At 42.2% G+C, this 18,746-nt stretch overlaps 2 protein-coding genes across 3 annotated transcripts in view; one reads left to right on the top strand and one right to left on the bottom strand.

Annotated features, from left to right (window-relative positions):
• Positions 1-5,975, bottom strand: part of RSF1 (remodeling and spacing factor 1) — a 169,347-nt gene extending 163,372 nt beyond the window's left edge. The window contains exon 1 of one of the 2 annotated variants that reach the window (XM_064576868.1): positions 5,568-5,975. In XM_064576868.1, coding sequence (XP_064432938.1) covers positions 5,568-5,754 — 187 coding nt within the window. In that variant the 5' untranslated portion in view covers positions 5,755-5,975. The remainder of the gene's footprint in view (positions 1-5,567) is intronic. The other variant, XM_064576867.1, reaches the window with a different exon arrangement.
• Positions 5,976-6,201: 226 nt separating this feature from the next.
• The window catches only part of AAMDC (adipogenesis associated Mth938 domain containing), a 40,820-nt gene continuing 28,275 nt past the window's right edge, over positions 6,202-18,746 (top strand). Inside the window, exon 1 of the mRNA XM_045894501.3 lies at positions 6,202-6,308. The gene's annotated coding sequence lies outside the window, so the exon portion shown is untranslated. The remainder of the gene's footprint in view (positions 6,309-18,746) is intronic.

The following is an 18,746-nucleotide window of genomic DNA, read 5'->3' as shown; positions in this document are numbered from 1 at the left end:
ATTGTCACACGATTCAGTTAGCACCAGTAGGAGTCCCAGTCGTAACTCCAGTTATACATAAAAGGTACATTCTTTTGTAATGACATTTGACTGTAAGAGCTATATGTTCAATCATTTAAAAATGCAAAAAACAAACCGAAACTAAAAGCGCACTAGTAAAATAAAATCTTTAAAAAAAATCAAACCAAAAATGAACGATTCAACTTATTTAATACCATACAAATAACTCAGTCAACCATAGTACCACCTAGGGGAATCACAACACATTATCCACACATACCTTAATAGATACAAATAACTTTTCAACCAATACCTATACAAAGACTACCTTTAAAGAATGAAAAAGTGCATTTTCCTCTTGAAAAAGAATGTCCTCTGAAGGGACAGCAAAGACACTTGGGAGCCCTGGATGTTAGCAATCCCACAAAGTCAATGTCCATTTTTACTTGCATCCATACCTCCCAATCATCCACTTTTAGTCAGAAGGAAGCTGGAGAAGTCCATACAGAGCACAGAATTAGGAGGGCAAAAGTTGACCATGAGGGAATGGGGCTCAAACAACACCTTCAGGGGCACTTGGCTGGCTCAGTCAGTAGAGCATGCAACAATTAGTCTTGGAGTTTTAAGTTCCCGCCCCATGTTGGGTGTAGAGATTACTTAAAAACAAACAAACAAACAAACAAACAAACAAAACAACACCTTCAGGGATGCCTGGGTGGCTCAGTCCATCCTCAATAGGATCCCAGAGTCCTGGGATCAAGTCCCACATCAGGCTCCTTGCTCAGCGGGGAGCCTGCTTCTCCCTCTGCCCCTCCCCCTCCCCCTGCTCATGCTCTCTCTCTCTCTCTCTGACAAATAAATAAATAAATCTTAAAAAAAAAAGCACCTTCAGTTGGCACACCCTTTTCCTATTCTAACTGCTAGCAACAAGAAATCTAAATTTTTTTCCTGACAGTTTCAGCACACAGGTGGACTCTGAAAAGAATGGTCTCAATAGCACCAATGGTTAGCTACATACACTTGAAATCAATCTCTGCACCTTGGTTTTCCTCCCTGCAAAATAAAGTCAAAGTGGACATAGTACTCCTTTCTTTCCGGCAACAAAAACCAATGATAATCTCTAAAGCACAAGTTCCCAAGCTTTCTAAGTTCCTAACACCCTCAGCATTTCAGTAATTTTTTCACAACAGCACTAGGCCAAGAAATACTAACAGTTCCACGTATCAAGTTGTTAGTAGAGATTTTAAAAACTAATCTACCTTAGCTGAAAAAAAAATAATGTTTTTACTTCATTCTTAAATAATCACATTTACTTACAGAATGCATATTACAGTGAGGCAATGCACAACTTCTCAAACCTTGGAATCAAACTGGACACTGCTATTCTTATTTCCTATTTCTCACTGATTTTCATGCAGTATTTGCATTTGTCATAGCATATGCTATGTCATAACCCCCAAAAACCCAACTTCACAAAGACACATCATCCAAAGGAATGTAGCACGATCTAATGTTCAAATCAGGAACTATGTGAAACTAGTAAGTTTACCTGGCAACCAAGAGATGTCAAATACTGCTATATGTTCCTTGAATATTTAAACAACCACACAGCGCCTCTACAGGTTGGTGACAATACGTTGGGGTATCTTAGTGTAGTGTAGGAAACATGGCCCCTAGCAAGGTATTACATAATTTTGTGGCTTTGGACTCAGACAGACCTAGATTAGAAATCATGTTCTAGGGGTGCTGGGTGGCTCAGCTGGTTAAGCATCTGACTCTTGATTTCGGCTCAGGTCACGATTTCAGGGTCCCGGGATGGGGACCTGAGTTAGTCTCTAAGCTCACCAGGAAGTCTGCTTGAGATTCTCTCTCTCCCCCGCCTCCCCACACAAGCAAGCACATGCACTCTCTCCCCTCTAAAATAAATAAATAAATCTTAAAAAAAAAAATCAGACTCTACTAATAACTATATAATCTTGGACACTGGGCAGCTGAATCAACTTCCTAAACCTTAGTTTCTATGCCTGCCAAATAAGAGTAATAGTACCAACCTCAAAGAACAGTTACGAGGAATCAGATGATGTCTGTACATAATAAATGCTCAATAAATACTAGTTATTGTATCATTCACACTTAAACCAAATAAGCAGTCTAAGCTAAAGCCACAATGTCAAATAAAAACTTATAAGCAAATTTTTAGGGAAATGATCATAAAGTGCTTAAACAATGACCATATAGAGAATTACAGTCTCCTCCAAAGGATGCCATAATGACATACGTATGACAAAAAATGACCACGTAAAATGTTTTAAAATGGTAACTCAGAAGAATATACTTGCAAAAACACCTTTTAATGGACAATCACACTAGGAAAAACCAAAAGTTTTATAAACTAGGATTCTTTAAGCAACACTAAGAACTGCCTTTTAAAAATACAAGTTTAGGGCGCCTGGGTGGCTCAGTTGGTTAAGCGACTGCCTTCGGCTCAGGTCATGATCCTGGAGTCCCAGGATCGAGTCCCGCATCAGGCTCCCTGCTCGGCAGGGAGTCTGCTTCTCCCTCTGACCCTCCTCCCTCTCATGCTCTCTGTCTCTCATTCTCTCTCTCAAATAAATAAATAAAATCTTTAAAAAAAATAAAAATAAAAATAAAAATACAAGTTTACATACAGCAAAACTCAACTGATTATAACAAAGATTTTTCCCAAAGAGCGTAATAGCTCAATATTATACCTCTGCTCATACCCTTAGTCTCACAACATGCTAAAAATTTAACATTTTAATTCCAATGGACTTGTGTATCTTATAGCTCACAAACATCTTTAATAAAATTTGTAACATAAGAACACTGCAAGTGCTTGGTTTATGAAAGGATTTTTGAAATATTTCATTTGATCCTCAGATATTATCTCTATTTACTCAGGAGACGAGGTCTATAGAAATTAAATAATTTGCCCTGCAACTTATATATTACTGTTCCGTGCTAAAACCAGTGTCTTTTAACTCTTTCTAACACAACTCCTTTCCAAAAAAGACTCAGTATATCTTGTTAGTTGGACCAGTAATGTTTAATCCAACTGTTACAAGTAGGTTAACCATCATCAAAGGCCTGAAAAGCTTTTCCCTGCACAGTAATGTCATTTTACCTGCAGACTTTTCATTTGCCAAGTATCCTGAACTGTGTAACATTAATTAATGATTATTCTTAGGTCACATTATGACAAGATCTATTATTACAGATGCAACTATATCAATGGTAATACAGTGGCTGAGCCCACTGGTATAATCTCTCAGCACAGAATATATCTCATTTTTCACTTAGCTGGTGGCCCATTGTTCAATGAACTATAAACTGACCCTAATATTTTTTCTTCTATAACAAGCCAAATGCGGTGGCCAAAATACTTAAAAGGAATGGAAGGCAAGAAAACTTGTACACCACCCAGAATACAATGCCATCACAGGTCTATGCCTGCCTTTCAACTTGGTCCAAGCAAAATTCCAAAAACAATTTGTCAGCAATCCTTTTCCCCAAATTCCCAAATTTCTCTCAGATACATATACTATCGCTTCCAAAAGTATCCTGAAAGCAAGTTACTAAGGCATTCTACTTCATAGTGACTACTTCTCAAAAACTTAAATGTAAATGCAATTTGATAATAAAATAACTATACTGGGAAGCTTAACTTTTAAAGAAATTCTGCAGGAAGTCTTTATATTATGTAACTTATCACCCCTATTTTATACTACATTTAAAAACTACCCTTTTAGGGGCACCTGGTTGGCTCAGCCGGTTAAGGGTCTGCCTTTGGCTCAGGTCATGATTTCAGGGCCTGGGATCCAGTCCCTTGTCAGGCTTCCTGCTCAGCTGGGAGCCTGCTTCTCCCTCTCCCTCTACCATTCCTCCTTGTGTGCTCTCACGCTCTCTCTCAAATAAATAAATAAAAATTTAAAAACCTACCCGATTATATGCCACAGTCTGTTAAGGGTAGAGATTTGGGCTATTGATAAGAAGAGATCTAGGCCTGTACCATAACTGCTAAATTAATCTGAGTCTTTGGTAGCCACATTTTCCCTATAGCTAATATTTTGAAAAACTTCACACCTGGCCCCTTCCTAGCAATGTGAATGCATTCTGTTAACAAACTCCTTCACTTCCACGGAGAATTGAAGAGCAACCTTGTTTTCTTAGAAAGGAAACAGCTATCTGTCTTATACAATACCCAGTCCACTTTAGCAACCTAACACGGACCAAAAAAAAAAAAAAAAAAGATCTATTTGGAAAACGTCTCTTCTCCAGCCAAGGGCTGTTCCCAGATAAAGGCAATGCTCAGAACACGGGGGGGGGGGGGGGGGGGCCTCCTCTGAGGGAAGAAATATGCCAGGAAAGGAGAGGCATGGATCGGGAATAAATAAGGGTGAGTGCACGCGTTCGGTGTAAGGGCTGGAGGCAGTAAGCACAGCGCTGAGATGCTCCAGCGAAAGAACCAGCAGCAGCAGCAGCAGCAGCAGGAAGTTTCAATGGGCCGGGCAGAGCATGCGCCCTGCACCCGCGCGGTGGCCTTATGTGGAAGGAGCACCACTTGCGAACACCAATAATAGACCAGCAGCACCAGAGAGAGAAACATGAGCAACAAGCACCTTCTTCAACTGTTTCCCCCTCCGTCTGAGCCCCTCCTCCAGCCTACATACTAACCACCCCACCCCACCCTGCAAATGGGAGGGCGACTTCTTCCCCTAAGCCCTGCTGCCAAGATGAAGGGGGAAGGGATTAGGAAAGTGGGGAGATGCTTTTCTATTATTTGGGGGGAGGTGGGGAGAGGGAGGAGGAAAACTATGGGGGAGGAAGAATTAACCCTCTACCCTCCAAAGTGGAGGAGCTGAACCGACTTCGACCCCCAAAGCGAGAATGGAGGAGGACCCCCTCCCATGGGGGAGGAGCAAACCTCCCTACTCTGAGGAAGGAGTTTTGGGGGTTAAACCAGCCCTCGAGGGGAAGGGAAGAGAGACGCGAGCGACTCTCTTGGGGGAGTTCCCACTAGAGGGAGGGAGAGCTGAAGTGTCCGCTGGCCCCCGCCCACCCAGGTGGAGGGAGAGAAAGGGGCGCCCCGAGAAGATGAGCCCAGCCTCCCCCGAGATGGTGGGGAGGATGGTGGGAGGAGGGGAGGGAGCAAGGGAGGGGAGGAGGAGAAAAGCGCAAAGCTGGCCGGAACCTGCGCTCCCCTTCCCCCGCCACCCAGGGGGAGAAAGGGTGGAGGACCGGCCCCTGCCGCCGGGGGAACAGTCCCAGGGGCCGCGGACCAGCACAATGACCACTCCACGCCCCCAGCCCACACCTAGCCCGCGACGCCCCCACCCCCTCTCGGCGCCAGGCCCAGTGGCCCTAGGGGGTCTCTGCCCCGCCTCCCCACTGCCCAAGACCCTGGGGGCTGGGCGGAGAAGCCGAGCCGGGCGGAGCTGCGCCCCAGGGGAAGGACAGAGCCGCAGAGGCCCGGGATGTCCGTGTAGGGCGGAGAGAAGGAGCGTGCCAGGGCCGCTTCCCGCCGGGCGTTCGGGCCCCTCGCTTACCTTCTCCACTGCCGACGTCCGGCGGCGGCGCCTGCAGCACCCGCTCCAGCTCGGGAAACGGCAACTCAGGCAGGTCGAGCAGCGGCCCGTAGCGCTCCAAGAAGGAGCAGACTACGGCGAAGTTGGGGCACGAACCCGGGCAGCCCGGAGGAGCCATCGCGGCCGCCGCTGCTGCCGCCGCCGCCATTTTGAACTGGAGGATGGAGGAGGAGGAGGCGATGGGGGGGGAGTGGAGGGAGTTGGGGGCCGAGGAATGGCAGGGCAGCCTTGCGGACAACAGGAGGCGCTAGTGAGTGGGCTCCCCTGTGAATCCGAGCGTCTCAGGCACGGCGCCGCGATCCCACAATACAACGGCTGCTCGGAGCAGTCGAGAACCGAGTCAGACGGGGGAAAGAGAGGCGCTCTATGCCTTTCACTTTCCGCCCTCTTTCCGCCCCCCCTTCCCTCCCTCTATTTCGCCCCTCCCACCTTGGGTTTGCCACTGCCTCGTGTGACAGGGGGAATGAAAACAAGGGAAGCGGGGCAGGGAGGAGGACTGGAAGCTGAAGAGGCGGGACTTTTTAGGAGAGGTGGCCAATAGGCTTGGAGGGGGCGGGGCTTCGGGCGACGACTGGCTGAAAGGCGCTTTCAGGGCGGGGCGAGTGGGGGGAGCGCCCAGCAGAGAGGGCCATAAAGAACCAAGGTGAGAGGTAAAGCGCGGAGCCGTTTGGGATCGCAGCTCTCCTGAAGAGAGGACGTTGGGTGAGTTTTGGGGGGGCTTCAGGAACTGAAACCGGGCTACCAGATGGTGGGGGGAGTTGGGGAGAGTGAATGAGAAGCAGAAAAAGGGGAGAATAGAAAAAAAAAAAGCACGATTCTGGGAGAAGTTTGGAAAGGGGAAAGGTAGAGAGGTGCCCTTAATTTGGGGTTGGAATGGGACCTTTGTAAGGAGAATTGCTTGCGAAGCTTTACTGAGGGGTATTGCTGTCTACTGGGGTACAAGAATCTCAGCTGTGCTGGAAAACAGGGTCTGAGGACTCTGGGGGGCGAGAGTCCGAGGGAACCGCTCTGCTAGTATCACCTGTCTGAGGAGTTGGGGCCCTGGTAGGAGGTCACGCTCTGAAAGGACCAGCTCTTCAGGCAGACCAAGGTATGAGGGGACAGGGCCCTGCTGTGGTTGCCAGAGTGTGAGGGGAAGGGACTCTTGAGGCACGAGGATCTGATACGACGAGACTTATACGGGGACCAGGGTCAGAGGGTGGGCCAGGACTCCACTAAGAGGACTGACAGGATAAGCGACTGGGTGCAAGAGTAAAACAATTGTTAGAAAACAGGGTTTGGCTTCGTTGGGGGCAGCAGTGAGCATTCTCCCACAAAGAATCTCAGAAAACCATCAATCATGCAAAGTAGAATGTGCAACTTGGGATGCAAGGTGCATTATGGTTAGAAGCCTGAGCTTTGTAAGTCAGCCGTACTTGGGTCCTAACAAAAGTGCTTCAGGCCATTGCAGAAGAGTCTGCGTTTCTTTGAACCTCTGTGAAGTGGGGGTGATAACTACTTATATCATAGGGTTTTACTAGCTATTCACAGTAAATTGATTAGCACAATGTCCAGGCACATTCATTGTAACTATTTTTAAAACGTTAGTTGCTATTACTGAATAAAGGAATTTCTAAAATTTAGATTGAATTCACGTATAATTTATATAGTCTACTACTTTGAGCTAGAATTTTCAGCATGCATTTTAAACTTACATAGTACCGGGGTGCCTGGGTGGGTCAGTCAGTTAAGCATCCGACTCGATACCAGCTCAAGTCTTGATCTCAGGGTCCTGAGTTCAAGCCTGGCATTGCGCTCCATGCTGGGCTTGAAGCCTACTTAAGAGAAAAAAAAAGTAAAAAAATGTTAAGGGACACCTTGGTGTTTCAGTTGGTTAAGTGCCTGCCTTCTGCTCGGGTCATGATCTCGGGGTCCTGGAATCGAGCCCCCTCACCTGGCTCCCTGCTTAAGGGGAGTCTGTTTCCCTCTGCTCCTCCCCCTACTTGTGCTCTCTCTCTCTCTCTCCCTCTCTCTGTCAAATAAATAAAATCTTTTAAACAATGTTAAAACTGGGGCACCTGGGTGGCTCAGTCGTTAAGCATCTGCCTTCGGCTCAGGTCATGATCTCGGGGTCCTGGGATCGAGCCCCACATCGGGCTCCCTGCTCAGCGGGAAGCCTGCTTCTCTCTCTCTCACTCCCTCTGCTTGTGTTCCCGCTCTCGCTGTGTCTCTCTCTGTCAAATAAATAAATAAAATCTTTAAAAAAAAAAAAAGTTAAAACTTACATAGCACCTACTTAAAAAGAATTTGAAACATATAAACCATGTAAAATCAGAAAATTTATGGTTATGGGGCACCTGGGTGGCTTAGTTGTTAAGCGTTGGCTGTGGGCTCAGGTCATGATCCCAGGGATCCTGGGATGGAGCCCCACATTGGGCTCCCTGCTCAGCGGGAAGCCTACTTCTCCCTCTCCCACTCCCCTGCTTGTGTTCCCTCTCTCGCTGTGTCTTTCTGTCAAATAAATGAATAAAATCTTAAAAAAAAAAAAAGAAAGAAAAGAAAATTTATGGTTAAAAGAAGGTAAAATATACAGTATAGGCAAATAATTATATTGGGAACAGAGAAAATGCTTACAATTATTGAATTTTGTTCTGTATTTCTAGGAAAAAAAACAATGGTCTATATCATTCTCACTAGCTAAAGAAAAAATATTCATTTTTATCAAAAGAGAAAAACAACTAGGGGTGCCTGGGTGGCTCAGTCGGTTAAGCCTCCAACTCTTGATTTCAGGGTCGTTGGAATCAAGCCCCACTTTGGGCACAGCACTGAGCCTGGAGCCTGCTTAAGATTCTCTTGCTCCGGGCGCCTGGGTGGCTCAGTTAGTTAAGCGACTGCTTTCAGCTCAGGTCATGATCCTAGAGTCCCTGGATCGAGTCCCGCATCCCCGCATCGGGCTCCCTGCTCGGCAGGGAGCCTGCTTCTCCCTCTGACCGTTCCCCCTCTCATGTGCTCTCTCTCTCTCATTCTCTCTGTCTCAAATAAATAAATAAAATCTTAAAAAAAAAAAAAAGATTCTCTTGCTCCTTCTCCCTCTGCCCCTCCCCACTCAGGCGTGCGTGCTTTCTCTCTCTCTCTCAAAATAGAAATGAAAAAAAAGAGAGAAAAAGATCTATATTGTAAGTGGAATTTATAACCTAGAATACTGACTCCTAATCCTGAGTAATATACAAACTTTTTATTTTTTTTTAAAGATTTTATATATTTGACAGAGAGAGAGCACAAGCAGGGGGAGTGGCAGAAGGAGAGGGAAAAGCAGATTCCCTGCTGAGCAGGGAGCCAGACAAGGGACTCAATCCCAGGACCCGGAGATCATGACCTGAGCCAAAGGCAGGCACTTAACTGACTGAGCCACACAGGCACCCCACAAACTCTTTTTAAAGGAAAAAAAAGGGGTTTTTTTTGAAATTTCTTAAATACTCTTGAAAATTCCACTTTAAGAAATACTACTATGAGAAATTAAAGGCAACAGAACAATGTGAATGTACTTCATGCCACTGAACTTAAAAATGGTTAAAAGAGTAAATTATAGGGATGCCTGGGTGGCTCAGTCCGTTAAGCGTCTGCCTTCAGCTCAGGTCGTGATCCTGGGGTCCTGGGATCGAGTTCCGCATCTGGCTCCTTGCTCAGCAGGGATCCTGCTTCTTCCTCTGCCTGCCGCTCCCCCCTGCTTGTGCTCTGTCTCTTTCTCTCTCACAAATAAATAAAATCTTTGAAGAAAAAGTAAATTTTATTTTATATATATTTTCCCACAACAAAAAAAGTAAAAAAACAAAAAAGAAAGTATAGTCTAACTTTGGGAAAATGTCTGTGGTTGTGAGTTATCATAGCAAAAGAGAAGTTTTCATTTAACGTGTAGTGAAATACTGTTTTAAGCAACACTGCTTAAACACAAGTCTAAATTAAAACATCAGTAGAACTCTCAAACTGCCAAGTATGTATCTCTAGACCTGGGAAACTGAAGACCCCAGTTTAAGAAAAATCTGACCTAGAACACATTCTTAACAAGAGTTTTGCAGAAAGATACAAAAAAACTTAATAAGGTCGTTATTTAATTGACCTTAAATAAAGGGCAGATACACAACATTAAATAAAATTACATCTTTGTGAAGCAGAGAAAAGAACTTGTGAAGGAACTTTGATAGAACTTCCAACGTAATGAAGTTTTAATTACATCATTTTGTAACCCTTACCTCCAGCCCTTCCCTTCTAGGTTTTTTGTTTTGTTTTGTTTTTTTAAGATTTTATTTATTTATTTGACAGAGAGAGAGAGTACAAGCAGGGGGAGCAGCGGAGAGGGAGAAGCAGGCTCCCCTTACAGCGGGGGGAGCCCGATGCAGGACTCAATCCCAGGACCCCAGGATCATGACCTGAGCCGAAGGCAGTCCCTTAACCAACTGAGCCACCCAGGTGCCCTTCCTTTCTAGGTCTTCACTTTCAGCTATTCGAGTTCCTCACCTCCTACTCTTCCATGGGTTGTAAAATAATATACTAAAAGAAAGCCTTATACTATACTTTTCTCAATCCTCACACTGTTATTCAAAGAAAGACTGATAAATAAGGTTAGAGTTTCTCCCTTTTCTAATCCAGATTGGCATGGGAACAAAGTTCTTGGGTATCAGAAAGTTATATCCACCCAAAAGATAAGAAATGTTTTACTACAAGATTTAGATCATACCTTCAGAGCGCCTGGGTGGCTCAGTTGTTAAGAGTCTGCTTTCGGCACAGGTCGTGATCCCAGGATCCTGGGATCGAGCCCTACATCGGGCTCCCTGCTCAGCAGGAAGCCTGCTTCTCCCTCTGCCCCTCCACCTGCTTGTGCTCCCTCTCTTGATGTGTCTCTGTCAAACAAACAAACAAATAAATAAAAGATTTAGATCATACCTTCACTAAGTCTGTTCTTGAAAAGAAAAGAAACACACACTTATAATTACACCATCTCTTTTTGCCTTTCTGGACCCAGAGAAGTTGTGGGTTATAAGAGTCTAATCCCAGTTGATGCAGTTAAGTGACTGAGTTATACACATCAGACTAGAATATAAAGATAGAGTAGCCTTAAAAAAAATCTGTAATTAATTTATTGCTACTGCCATGAAGTTGCCTTCAAACAAGCATTAAATTATCTACACTCAGTCTAACTTTGTTTATGAATAAGCGATTTCTTAAGATGGTTCATATTTCACATCCTATAGGGAAAAAAGAAAACTTGTTCATTCAAAATTAATGGCTAGTTTATTCAAAATACCAAAAAGTCTAAAACAACACAAATGTTCATCAACAGAAGAATGGATGAATAAATTGTGATTGATTCTTGCAACAGACTACTATTCATACTAATATACACTTGATACTACAACGTGAGTGAATCTCAAAGCCTGTTGAGTGAAAGAAGACAGACACAAAAAATAGGTACTATACAATTCCAGCAATATGATGGTCTAATCTAGGGGAATAGAAGTCAAATTAGTGGTTTCATTTGAGCTTTGAAAGAGTGACTAGAAAGTTACACAAGGCAACTTTCTGGATACTTTCTGTATCTTGATTGGCAAGTTTATACATTTGTCAAAAGCCTTTTTTTTTAAGATTTGTTTATTAGAGAGAGAGAGAGAGAGAGAGAGAACAAGCAGGGGGAGGGGCAGGCAGAGGGAGAGGGAGAAGCAGGCTCTATCCCAGGACCCTGGGATCACCACCTGAGCTGAAGGCAGACTCTTAACTGCCTGAGCCACCCATGTGCCCCCATTTATCAAAACTCCTTAAATTCTAAACAATATCTGTGCAATTAGCAGAATGTAACTGTGCTTCGATTTTAAAATTTAATGGCTTATCCCTCAATTATCCCAAATTGCATTGATAATTCTGCCTTACAACAGAATAACTAATACATATTTCTGTCTCCACAAGATACTATCTTTGCATTTGTTACACATATTTTTTAACAGACACTGTAAGCCTGGTAAATGTATATTGAGGTGAATTGGATTTAGTTGTGGAGCCAATTTGGGGAATTACCAGTCATGAGTAAATTTACATCGGTTTGTTTAAAGTTCACTTTTTTTTTTTCAGATTTATTATTTGAGAGAGAAAGAGCACATGTGCGCACAGGGGGAGGGGCAGAGGGAGAGAGAAAAGGAGAGAAGCAGACTCCCTGCTGAGCAGGAAGCCCAGCAACTTGGAGCTCCGTCTCAGGACCCTCAGATCTTGACCTGAGCAGAAATCCAAAGTCAAGACACTCAGCCAACTGAGCCACCCAGGCGCCCCTAGAGTTCACTTTTTAAAGAGTTAATACATGTGATGTGTGTGTGTATATATGTTAGATGTAGAGAAAAGGCTATTAAGTGTCAACAGAAATAGGAATCTGTGTCCTTCAAGATAGTTTAATAAGAAAATGTACAGAAAGAAAGACAAGTTGTAATATAAACAAGATTTAAACCAGCCTTTTTCTTTTCCTAAGGATAATCAAATTCTGTGTTGCTGCAGAGTTCTACTCATTGAAGAGAGCACTTTTAGAAGTGTCTTACCATCTTTTTTTTAAAGAGTTATGCATTAGTCTATTCTTTTCTCTTAAAAGAATGGCGGAGACTAATTTCTCTGGTGGAATAAAGATTTTTACTAAAAAAATTTATGTAGGAAACTACTGATATTAAAATGTATTATACCTCATATTGTTGCTATGTGTCTACCTGTTTTAACTTTACTATTAGATAATTGAGGGCAGGGATCACATTATGCAGTTTGGTATCTTGTGCAGCAAAGACTAATATTCACTAATGTGGACTAGAAAGGTTATACTGGCTGTTAAGATATTAAGATACTGTACTTACATGCTAATTGCAGAAGAACCCCTGCCCTGAGTGAGCCTCCTAAGTAATCCCTGGCACACTGGCTACCCAACTTACTTTCTAACAACTCCCAGCAACTGAACATTCAATACACAAACAGCAGACCCTATTCCAGCATCCCACTCCCATTTCGATGTAGCCAGTGCACATGCTTCCCTCATTATTTATTTTGAATATAGCCTTAGCCTACAGTAATGTTTTTTAAACTATGGGTCATGACCCATTAGTTGGTTTTAAAATCAATTTGGTGGATCAAGACCAAAATTATATTAAAAATGAAAAAGTAAAAATAGAACAGTACTAAAAAGAGGGGGGTGCTAAAAAAAAAGAACAGAAAATAGTGTATCACATAAAATAAGGATAAGTATGATAAGTATATTGCAGGAAATAGATATGAAATATGTATGTTTGCAGGTGTGTGTGTTATAATATAAAATGTATTTGTTGCTGTGGTTTAGACAAAGAGTTTGAAACACATTCCCTTAGCTTTACATGTGGAGGAAAATGAATGAATGAATGTCTGGATGAATGAACAAATCAGATCTTTATCACTTAATTATGGCGAAGGGAACAGATATTATTAGGTAAAATTTCTGTTTTAACTCCATAGTCCTAGATGAAATCTAAGCATGACTACAGTAGTTATTGTATATTTTTCATTCAGTAAAATTTTATGGTATGTGTGACCCATCAGTTCTCCTAGTGCCGAGCAGAACTAGATTGCAAAAGTATTTCTTCAATACTATTAAGATGACATTTGGGGGGCGCCTGGGTGACTCAGTCAGTTAAGCGTCTGCCTTTGGCTCAGTTCATGATCCTGGAGTCCTGGGATCCAGCCCTGTGTTGGGCTCCCTGCTCGGCGGGGGGGCCTGCTTCTCCCTCTCCTTCTGCCCTTCCCATACCCTCCCCTCGTACTCGCTCTCTCGTGTGCTCTCTCTCTCTCAAATAAATAAATAAAACCTTTTTTAAAAAAAGACATTTGGATATCTGGTGAATCATTAAGATAAGTTGTGTCAAAATCTTTAAGTTGCAAGTAAAAGACAAATAGGCTTAAACAATAAAGGAAATTTATTACCTTAAATCATTGAAAAGACCGGTGGTAGCTCATGCTTGAGGTATGGTCTGTTCAGGTGGTAACACTCTTAGTATATCTCTCTGTGTTGCCTTCCTCTGCGTGGGCTGAATTTTCAGACTGATTTCCCTTTTGGTACTGGCAGTTTTAAGGTACCCTTCTATATTCTATTCATCCCAGCCTCAGTATCTCAGAATTTCCCCCAAAAAGTCCCCAAACTGACACTGATTGGCACATCTCAGCTCACATATCCAACCATTCAGCCAGTGTGACCAGTGTAGAAAGTGAAAGTAATTGATGTACTCAATGCATTAGCCTAGGTCAGTGCTTCGCTCCTACAGCTAGAGATACAAAGGTCAGTGCTTCATTCCTAAAGCTAAAGGTTTATCAAAACCACAAGGAGGGGGTGCCTGGGTGGCTCAGTCAGTTAAGCGGCTGCCTTCGGCTTGGCTCCGGTCATGACGTCAGGGTCCTGGGATCGAGCCCCACATGGGGAGCCTGCTTCTCCCTCTCCTTCCCGCTTGTGCTCTCTCTCACTATCTCTCTCTCTCAAATGAATAAATAAAATCTTAAAAAAAAAAAAAAAACATACACACAAGGAGTCAATGCCTCAAGAGCCCTAATATACATGAAGAAAAAACTGATAGAATTGAAAGGAGAAACAGAGAATTCAGCAATACTGCTTGGAGACTTCAATACTCCACTTTCAATAATGGTCATCTAGGAAAACTAGGAAGAATGTCAACAAAAAAAATAGGCTTGAAAATACTATAAAATAGCTAGACCTAGGGGCGCCTGGGTGGCTCAGTTGGTTAAGTGTCTGCCTTCAGCTCAGGTCATGGTCCCTGGGTCCTGGGATCGAGCCCCGCATCAGGCTCCCTGCTCCGCGGGAAGCCTGCTTCTCCCTCTCCCACTCCCCCTGCTTGTGTTCCCTCTCTTGCTGTGTCTCTCTCTGTCAAATAAATAATAAAATCTAAAAAAAAAAGAATAGCTAGACCTAACAGACACCTATGGACGCTGCACAAACATAGTGAATACACATTTTTCTCAAGTGCACATGGAAAATTCTCCAAGGTAAACCATGTGCTAAGGCATAAAAAAGAAGTCTCAACAAATTTAAAAGTGTTCAAATTATGCCAAATGTGTTTTCCAAACATGGAGTTAGACCAGAATCAAAAACAAGAAAATTTGGAAAACTCATTTATATGCTGATATTAAGTGACAGACACTGAAATAATCAATGGTTCAAAGAAGAAATCTCAAGGAAAATTAGAAAATACTTTTAGATGGATAAAAATGAAAACATAAGATATCAAAACTTAGGGGATGCACCTAAAGCACTCCTTAAAAGAAATATGCAGCTATATGTAAATACTTGTATTAAAAAAGATGACTTGTATTTAAAAAGCCTAACTTTCCATCTTTAAAAAACTGAAAAAAAGTGGTGCACCTGGGTGGCTCAGTCGGTTAAGCGTCTGCCTTCAGCTCAGGTCATAATCTCAGGGTCCTGTGATTGAGTCCCACATTGAGCAGGGAGCCCACTTCTCCCTCTCCCCCCTGCTCATGCTCTCTCTCTCTTGCTATCTCTCTCTCTCTCTCAAATAAATAAATAAAATCTTTTTTTAAAAAACTGGAAAAAAGCAAACTAAACACAAAATGAATAGAAGGAAGGAAATAATAAAGATAAGTATAGATATTAATGAAATAGAGAATAGAAAAATAGAGAAAAGCAACAAATCCAAAAGTTGATTCTTTGAAAATAACCACAAAATTCACACATCTTTAGCTAGACTGGCCAAGATGAAAATAGAAAAGTCAAGAAACTAAAATCTGAAATGAACAAGGGGACATCACTATCCATAGTAATTTTAAAAAGGATTATAAAGGAACATTATAAATAACTGTATGCCTACAAATCAGATAATCTAAAGGAAGTGAACAAATTCCTAGAACAGAAACTATTGAAACTCAAGAAAATCTGAATGGAATTATAACTAGTAAAAAGATTGAATTAGGAATTTGAACCCCCCCCACCCCCTTCCCAAAAGACCAAGAAAGACACCAAGAGTACTAATGCACAGAGAAAAGGCCATGTGGGGACAAAGAAAAAGAAAAAAAGCAAGGAGGAATCCATCTGCAAGCAGGAAGAGAGGCACCTCTCTTGATCTTGGACTTCCAGCCTCCAGACTGTGAGAAAATCAATTTCTGTTTTTTAAGCCACTCAGTCTGCCATATTGTGTTATGGAAGCTTTAGAAGACTAACACAGAAGTCTTTCTCAACACTCATTAACAACTCATTATACTTCCCTTATACCACTTTTCTTTTTCTTTTTTTTTTTTTAAAGATTTTATTTATTCATGAGAGACAGAGAGAGAGAGAGAGGCAGAGGGAGAAGCAGGCTCCCAAGGAGCAGGGAGCCTGATGCGGTACTCGATCCCAGGACCCCGGGATCATGACCTGAGCTGAAGGCAGATGCTCAACCATCTGAGCCACCCAGGCGCCCCCCTTACACCACTTTTCAAAAGTTACTTCATATTAAAAAAAAATTACCTTAAAAAAGTATAGTTATTTATCAGGCTCCCTGCTCGTCAGGGAGTCTGCTTCTCCCTCTGGCCCTCCCCCCTCTCATGTGCTCTCTCTCATTCTCTCTCTCTCAAATAAATAAATAAAATCTTTAAAAAAAATATATAGTTATTTGTCTTCTCTCCTCTAGGGTAATATTAGTTCCTAAGAACAGGAATCATGTCTTATAAATTTGTATCTTCCTCCCATAGCACCTAAAATAATGTGTTTATGTACTTTGCTATGTATTTTAAAAATGGATATTCAGTATTTGAAGCTGCAAAAATGGATTAGTAGTTTTTTTTTTAAAGATTTTATTTATTTATTTGAGAGAGAGAGAATGAGAGAGAGAGAGCACATGAGAGGGGGGAGGGTCAGAGGGAGAAGCAGGCTCCCCGCTGAGCAGGGAGCCCAACGCGGGACTCGATCCAGGGACTCCAGGATCATGACCTGAGCCGAAGGCAGTCGCTTAACCAACTGAGCCACCCAGGCGCCCGGATTAGTAGTTATTAATGATAGGCAGAAGTATCACTTTGCTAATATGTTTATTTGGAGATTAAATATGGTTTAAGGACATATATATAGGTGCCAAATTGACAAGGGGTGGACTGTGATGGTTAGTTTTAAATGTCAATTTAGCTAGGCTACAGTACCCAGTTATTCAATCAAATGCTAATCTAAGGGTTACTTGACGGTGTTTTGTAGATGTTAACATCTACAATCAGTTGACTTTTAAATAAAGGAGATTGTCCTCGATATTCTTGGTACGTCTCAACCAATCAGTTGAAAGACCTTAAAAGCAAAACTGAGGTTTCCTTCAGGAAGAAGAACCAACACATTGTTACTACAATGACAACTTCTGCCCAAGAGTTAGCAGCCTGCCAACCTGCCTAGACATTTTGGACTGGCCGCTCCCCACAAGTACATGAGACACTTCCTTGAAATAAATCTCATAATATGCATGATCTACTGGTTCTGTTTCTCTGTAGAACCTTGACTATTACAATTAACCTTTTAGTTATTTTACTTATAAATACTAGAATTTGTATGATTCTTTTTTTGAAAAGTCTTCCTCTTTATTGCAATTCTATGTTGAGTAAGTTATTGTCATCGTAATTTTGTTTAATTCTTTATATATGGTTTCTTTAGTTCCCTGAATATATTTATAATAATTTCTTTGAAATCTTTGCTAAAGCAAACATATGGGAACACTCAGATACAGTTTCAGTTGATGAGTATGGTTCATATTTTTTGTTTCTTTGCATGTCTTTTTGTTTAAAGGTTTTATTAATTTGAGAGGGAGAGAGTATGAGCAGGGAGAGGGGCAGAGGGAGAAGCAGACTCCCTGCTGAGCAGGGAGCCTGACTTGGGGCTCGATCCCAGGACCCTGGGATCATGACCTGAGCTGAAGGCAGACACTTAACCGACTGAGCCACCCAGGTGCCCCCGTTTCTTTGCATGTCTTACAATTTTTTGGTCAAAACTGAATATTTTAGATAGTATATTAAAGTCTGGATTCTGATTTCACCCCCCGCATGTTATTCTTTGTACTTAATCACTTGCCTAGACTAAATCTGTGAATTCTATCTCCCATGCAATGTGTGGCCACTAGGATCCGTTTTTAAATTTTATTCATTTTTTAAAATTTATTATTTTTATTTATTTATTTATTTATTTATTTATTTATTTATTTATTTATTTATTTATTTATAATCTCTACACCTAACATGGGACTTGGACCATGACCCCGAGATCAAGAGTCACATGCTCTTCCAACTGAGCCAGCCAAGCACCCCTTTAATTTTTATTCTTTTTTTTTTTCTTAAGCTTGGCTTCCTAGGGGTCTCCTCTGTGTCTATATAGCTTTGTGTTCAGTCAAAGAAAGATTGTGCTCAAATACCTCACGCCAGTAAGACTTTTACTCTGTACTTGTGGGTCAATGTGTGCACTGAGGAGTATGCAATGTTCAGACTGTTTTCATTTCTTGCCTGGCTTTTACATTATTCTAAGTCCTCTTGAGCCATCTTGCTTCTCAATTTTGCATGTGCTGTTGGCTCCACAAGCCCAAAATGTTTGCATGATTTAGGCCTCCTCGGTTTTTGTCTTTGATACATACACTCACAGCATTTGGTCCACTCCGGATATGTGGAGAGCTCATCAAGGCCCCTATGGCTATGTCAGCTCTGAGAAATTCCTGTTAAATCCCTGCCTACTCTGCAAATCCATTGCTTGCCCCAAACAGGCCCACGATAGCAAGGAAGCAGAGCCACCTGCCATCCATATTTGCTTGCCACTGAGATCACCAATTTAATATATAATGCTCTAAATTAATCAAGCCTCCTCTGGCCAAAGCAACAAGACTGTTGTTGATTTTCATATCCTGCCTCAACCAAGTTGAATCTCTGTGCCAACTGAACTGATTGAGGGCATGACAGTAATCCCAGGCAGGAACAACAAGCCATGTTACTGTCCTCCGAAATTCAGTGGTTTTCATAAATAAGTGTTTCTCAGCTTATAGTATGCCTTTATTATTTCTAGAGTATCAAGTTATTATTTTGAAAGGTTTATCCAGCTTTATACTTGCTTTTTGGAGAAATGATGTGTCAACCTCCTCACTCCATTATGCTGAA

This window comes from Mirounga angustirostris, unplaced genomic scaffold (assembly GCF_029215605.1).
Source record: "Mirounga angustirostris isolate CCGP_5_RB_7025 unplaced genomic scaffold, mMirAng1.0.hap1 SCAF_13, whole genome shotgun sequence".
NCBI classification, from domain to species: Eukaryota; Metazoa; Chordata; class Mammalia; order Carnivora; family Phocidae; genus Mirounga; species Mirounga angustirostris.
The sequence above is the reverse complement of the archived record's forward strand: the minus strand, read 5'-3'. Positions and strand labels throughout refer to the sequence as shown.